Raw genomic sequence first — 6,774 nt, 5'->3', positions numbered from 1 at the left:
GGGGGGGCATGTGCCCCCCAGATCTGTGTCGGGTGGGGCGGGGTGGGCTGCAGCCAGGGCTGCATGGGGCTCTTCTCAGCAGGGGCTGGGTTCAGAGTGGGTGCCGGCAGCTCTGGGAGGATGCTGCGTCCACTCCAGATTTCACTGTCACTCTATTCTTAGTGCTGCTAGCCACCTGGTACAGCCCCGGTTCTCCCCAGTGCATGGGTGAAAATGAGGCGTTGAGCAGGGGCATAGCTGGGTGGCTGGCAGGGGTGGTGCTAGGAATGGAGAAGTGATGAAATTTGGGGTGGATGCAACATCCTTCCAGCACCACCAGAGTCCACTCCAAGCCCAGCCCCCACTGAGAAGAGCCTCGCGGAGCCCTGGCCGTAGCCCGCCCTGCCCCGGGCAGATCCAGGGGGCATCCCTCCTGTGCCCTCCTGGGGTGCAAGCAGTGAAGGGATCTGCCCCCCCAACAAGCCATGGCTCTGCTCCCCCTGCTCCTGGGCAGTGCCTGCCCCTGCCCCCTCCCTCGCCATGCGAGGCTTTGATCTCCCCCCTCCTCTTCAATTGCACTGGACTTACCAGATAGAGGCATCTCTCCATGCTGCCGTCTGTGCTTCTCACTACCTGAGTGCTGTGCAGCGGCTGTGTGCAGCACGGGCATTTATCAGATAAATTGTCGCCCCCATCAGGCCAATATCCAATACAGCCAGTTTTCTTTATATCAGTACCAATCCAATATCAGACCGATGTATCGGTGCACCTCTGCTGAGCACCAAGCTACATATGCTGCCCACATTGAATTGTCAGTGGAAGATGGTAGTGCTGGTGCTGTCTCTCCTTTTAAGAAGAAAATCTTTGGACAGTGTGCATTGCAAAACACATTCTCCAAAAGCTATATGGACTCTGGAAACAGATAGAACAGGATGAAAGGGAAGGTAGCCAATTTTGGCTTGTTGCCTTGATAATCCCCTTTCAACAACTGTTTGTCTAGTGAAGATTGCTGACTGTTTCAGTTCAACTTCTGACTTTGTGAATGGGTACCAGAAGCCTGAGAATTCACATTTGGTACCATCAATATATTTGTATAGCCTTTCCCACTGCCCCACATTTTCCAGATCACCTAGGCCCTGGCTGTACAGTTCAGTGGCTTTCTGGCTTCAGTCTTTGAAAACGAGCATGCCCTGGTTCAACCAACTGCCCATTAGAACAGTGACTGAAGTAAAGTTCTCAACTCAATATATATATATATTTTTTACTGACAACCAAACTTTTTTACTGTGGTTGTTACTAAACCCCTAATTTGAACCTTGCCTTTGTCAATGTCATCCACATCTGACAGAAGGGTTATATTTACATTATGTAAAACATATGTCAGTAAAAAAAAAATATCAGTAAAAAAGTTTGGTTGTCAGTAAAAAGTTTGCAGATTGTCATTAAAACAAATTTCTTGGGTTGGCAACCCTGGGCCAAAATGAGGTAGAAGATATTCCTCAGACATTGGAGAGGAAGAGAACAAGATGCTGCTTTGAAAAGCTTCAGCTTTTAGAACAAAGTTGTAGCTACAACTGCAAAATAACAGCAAATAAGATTAAAAATGTGTACTTGCCTCTTGCTGAATCAGATTCTCTCTTTCATGTAAGTGCATTAAGGGACCATCATGCTTCTGTGCTACCCTCCTCCCCACTTCCCACAGAATGTCCCCAGGGGGAGTTGTTAATCACGTTTTAAGCAATGGAAGATAAGGGCTATTTGGCTGTTTACCAAAGGAAAAGCTTTTTTTTTATAGAGGCTTTGGATGAATTTAGTGTAAAAAAAAGTCAGAGCTTAGAACTCACTATTGAGAAGATGAAGGGGCAGTTCTTGGTATCTTCATGAATGGCGTGTGCCCCCGGCGGCTGGGGGGACATGGCTGTGCCCATGGCAGCGGGAGCGTGGTGGTGTGGGGAGCTCAGCAGCAGTGAGCAGGGAGGTCCTGCAGATGCTGCCAGCATTGGCGGTGGTGGGGAGGGGGTGGCAAGTGCCAACCAGGGGTTGGCAACCACCTGCAGGCGCTGCCGGCAGTGGCCAGGGGTGATCATGGGCTTCCTGCAGACGCTGCTGGTGTTGGCAGTGGGGTAGCATGTGGTGACCACCCGCAGGTGCCACCAACAGTGGTGGTGGCTCATTTTCGCAAGGGGTGCACCGCCACACACAGGAGCTGCATGTATACCCATGTGCACCCCTTACACATTGCCCCTGAATATTTTTATATCTCTGACAGTCTTGTAAATCCTCACTTGCATGAGTAATTTTTTTTTACACTAGTGTTGCCATTGAAACCAATGAGATGGTTTGCTGGAGTATGAATTCACAGGATGAGTTGCAGAAATAGTTCCTGCAGCTTTGTACTCTGAAATAAGTATGTGTGGTTAAAAGAAACAGGTTGCATTTCTGAGAAAGTGACTCATGGCTTTACCTTGATTATTCTACAAATATGGCAGTTTAAGTTGCTGCCTAAAAACTAGAATGAGGTTTTAATTCTTAAGGCACCAGATTTTGCATGTATTTTAATATGGTTTCTGTAGCTTATGGTTATTTGTGAAATTTCATTAATATTTTTTCTAATGAAATGTCTTGAGGATTTGTAAAGAAAAGTGGAGAAACTTATCTGTTGGACCCTCCATTTCTTTTAGTAGAAAAGGTGAGCTACTGGACCATTTCTGAGCTACATGCCCAGAATTTCTTGTTCTGCTTCACTTGGGGTTTCTCATATTATGCGTGGTTGTTTTCACGATTATTTAAATTATAAATCACATAGATTTACTAAGGTTTGATGAATATTTTTATCATGCTCTTTCTACAGCTCCATAGTAATAAAAGTTCAGTGTATGCATCTCCATTGTTTGCTTAACATTTCTAGCGAATAGTTGTTAGAACTTTTCATGGTGTTATCTGCCAGACTGACTATGGGTGTTTTCTTTTTACAGGCACATATAATTCTTGTTTATAAGTAGGACCATTAGAGTTTGCCCATAATATAGAATTGCTTGGGTTCATAAAAAGTGCACCACCTACAGCAATTAATCTCTTCCGTAGTGTGCTTTATAAATTGGTAAATTAGATAGCTACAAACTAGACTCTGATCTCTCTTTAACTGCTCTGTGATCTGTGATAAAGCTGATCCTACAGCTGCTCCAGTTTTTACACTGGTCAAATTGAGTTCAAATTTTGGCTTTATATCTGGTATCTCAGATCTGCAGTAGAGACCAATGGCCAGATTCTAAATTGGTGAAAATGGATACAGTGCCATTGACAATATCAGGAACCACACCTCTTTGTACAAGGTGGAGGCTGAGGCTTTATTCCTGTAACTTTATTATGCAAAATATTTAATTTTTAACCTGATCGTGACATAAAAAATAGTGTTTCTGTGCACATCACATCAGTTGAATTTTTAAGAAAATATTTGGTTTATCTTTTGCTATAGGATCCTAGTGGACAATCCATTCAAATGTTCCTGTGACATTATGTGGATCAAGATATTTCAAGAGACCAAGTTTTCTAATGCAGAAACTCAGGATTTTTATTGCATAAATGACAACAACAAGAGGATAGCCCTGATGGAAATGCAGATCCCAAACTGCGGTAATAAACTTTAATAAATAAAGTAAAACAATTAAGTTGCCACCAGGCAGGAAAACAAGCATCGTTTTAAAGTAGACTAAATGTCAGAGTGGTATTTGGTATGCTGTATGAAATGCTCTTGACCTCCGGAGGAAGGTTAAAAAACAGCATGTGAATCTTGATATCATGTGAATTAATGATGGGACCTTGAGTTGAGTTAGAATAACTTTGTTTTATCTAAGAAAAAAATTAAGATATGATAGTTATTCAAAAATGCAGCAAAAAAAAGCCTAATTCTAGAAAATGCCATTATTTTTATCAAACAAAATGGATGCTTCCAAAATGAAGAGCTTGTCTTGCTTTCATAGATTCCCTGCATTAACAAAACCTTCATTTCCCTGCAAAAATGAACACCGCTGTGTTCTTTGCATGACACTTGAAATTTTGGTCTTAAATTGTGCCTATTCAAAAGAAAACAGACACATTTTTGCATGCAGATCTCTGCATGCACAATTACTAACTGACTGATGGGAACCCTGCTGAATCCACTTTGTGTGGGTTATGCAAAATGGACACTGAAAATTTCAGCCTGTAGTACATGGCAACATACCAGGAACTGCTGGTTAATATGAATTTGGGGAGGTTCAATTGTATGGTCAATTATTTTTCTTCCAAGGGATCTGTGGACATTTGTTTGGTATTTTGTCACTTCTTACTAGTACGAGAGGTTTTCCCTTATCCTCAGAACTTGTGGCAAATGAGAGGTGTGGAGCAGCTGAGCTGGCCTTTAGGCATGTTTGACTTAGTGACATGCACAAGAATATAGTAAGTTTTAATTGGTTTTCTTTGCTGGGCAGACATTACAGGATGCCCTGAAGCAGGCCTGGAAGAAGGAGGACAGACAAGGTAGAGGGAATGTATTTGGGTGGGGAAAATGGTAATAAAGGGTTAAATTAGGGTTGGGATAGCAATATGATAGTAATGAGCCCCTCCTGCTATTCTTCGTTCTCTAGAAGTCTCCTGAGTGTCCTCTCCTCTGACTTTGCTGGCTATACTGGGGACTATGGCTGTGTGAAGCTTCGGTCATTGATTTGATTTGGCAGAGATTCAGCCCGATTTGGTGGCCAAATCTCCAAATCTGAATCAAGTCAGGAGACTCTTTAATTTCTCTGAATTGAATTGGAACCCTCTGAATCAATTCAGAGAGATTTGGATATAGACACAACTTTAAATGTTTTTTCTACATACCTCAAGGTACCAAGTGGCTCGTGAATGCTGAGATGGTGGGGCAGATGGAGTATCCTACAGGAGCACATGGGAAGGGGGTGGGGGTCCCCAACATGCTCAGCAGCAAACCTGGAAGTGGACCAGAATCACTACCAGTCCACCGGGGAGCACATGGGGGGGAGGGGTACCCCCCTCCAGGTGCAGCGACTGGTGCATCCTGTGTCTGGAGGGGCACCCAGGGTCCCTCTGCAGCTGATCTCTGAGCCAGGGAGGTGGGGCCCCAGTGTCCTTGGCAGCGGACCTGGAAGTGGACCAGAAGACATCCCAAGGTCCTGTGGCATGCTCCGTCCGCCCCACCATCACAGCGTTCATGAGCTGTGCCTGGTACCTCAAGGTATGTAGAAAAAACATTTAAAGTTGTGTCTGTGGTTGAATCGCTGATTCTGTGAATGAGCATTGAATCTTCGGATTCAGCCAAATCGAATTGGGACAGTGATCTGAATCAATTAATTGAATCGCTGTCCCTGATTCAGGCTGAATCTGAATCAAATACGGCCCATTTCGCAGACCCTTACTGCAGACCACTACAATTCTTAATAGTGCTCTGATCTTTGCCTGAAACATGTAACCAGAGATGAACTGGGTGCAAATTAGTGGAATGCTGGGTTAATCTCTTTGTGTGTAGTAAAATGCCATTGTCCTCTTGTCCAGTTCTCCATTGTAATAGGAACGAATTATAGTTATACTCTTTTACCAGGTATAGACATTCAAAAAGCCTGCGACAGAACCAATATAAATTACATGGTTTTATGTAAGCAATGTAGTTTAGATTGGTAACAGACAGAACACATGTGCCCTTTGGTTGGGTAGAGGAGTAAATCTTAGTCTGGGTTCTGCCATTTTAAAACCAGTCTGTGTGCAGAACTTCTGTTCTGTTATGAGTATAGATTGGTTTCCAATCAGTGTAATGTCTGTACCTAGCCTTAATCATTAGCCAGGTGTAGCTGGAAACCCACAGTAAATAGGGATGCTGTGAGCACTGAGAGTTAGATTCTGAGGGCCATACAATAAGAAATATGCAACAATACTTCTACTATGTTCTTGAGTGGCTAGTGATTTGAGAGCAAAAAATATATTACTGACTTCTTCCATGTTTACAAGCCATGCCAGTGAGAGAAGGAGAGAAAGGAGGAGTAGAAGGCAAAAGCAAAATGGAATACAGAATTAAACTATTTTTCCAGTCTTAAGTAATCCCCACATAGCATTGAGCAAGCTTTTTCAGCAGCTTCTTGACTTCTTCACTTTTGTGGGTCAGAAAGGAAAGCCAGAGTATTGTCTAATTTTGTAAATGCCTTTTGGAAGGGTTTCAGGCATGGGGCACAAAACAGAGGCACCCCAAAAGAGTCCTGTTATGCTATAGCTGCTCAAAGACAACCTAGGGATGAGTAATATTCCAGTATTTCCTTCCCTTTTTAGCTAAAAACACATAGACAGCTAAGGAAGCCTTTGGCACTAAGCACTGAAAATTATGGGAGATTACCTGCTACTGAGTTCTTGAGTGCCTGCAGAAATATAAGCCATTCCTCAGAACTTGGTGACCTTTGTATGTCTGCACAGCTGCCTGAGAGACCTTTACAAGATTGAGGACATGGACTGGTGTTATATTTGTAGTGAGAAATACATCTTTTCAGCACTTCAAGAAGTGAACGCACAGTTGTTCAAATGGCTTGTCCTGGATAAAATATGGTGGTTCCTATGGAGCAACATCATCCAGCCCATGGGGCCGGCCAAGGCTAAGTACAGACAGTCAAAAAGCCTGAGGCGGAATCGATTTCAATTTTATAGGTTAGTCTAAACTGTGTAGACTGATTGAGAAGCAAGTGAACAGACCTTCACTTCTGATTTTGGAAATACAGCCACATGCCTGCAGTGGCTCGGGCCAGAAGCTGAGCGCCA

General features: G+C 43.5%; 1 protein-coding gene across 2 annotated transcripts in view; it reads left to right on the top strand.

Annotated features, from left to right (window-relative positions):
• Positions 1 to 6,774, top strand: part of NTRK2 (neurotrophic receptor tyrosine kinase 2) — a 358,528-nt gene that overhangs the window by 25,022 nt on the left and 326,732 nt on the right. For both annotated transcript variants that reach the window (XR_002097350.1, XM_019517383.1), the window contains one exon: positions 3,455 to 3,612. Coding sequence is in view for 1 of the 2 variants with exons in the window: in XM_019517383.1 (XP_019372928.1) it covers positions 3,495 to 3,612 (118 nt within the window). In the remaining variant the exon portion in view is untranslated. The remainder of the gene's footprint in view (positions 1 to 3,454; positions 3,613 to 6,774) is intronic.

This window comes from Gavialis gangeticus, unplaced genomic scaffold (assembly GCF_001723915.1).
Source record: "Gavialis gangeticus isolate Ggan-Ray unplaced genomic scaffold, GavGan_comp1, whole genome shotgun sequence".
Taxonomy (NCBI): Eukaryota; Metazoa; Chordata; order Crocodylia; family Gavialidae; genus Gavialis; species Gavialis gangeticus.
Note: the sequence above shows the minus strand (reverse complement) of the source record. Positions and strands in the feature narration are given on the sequence as shown.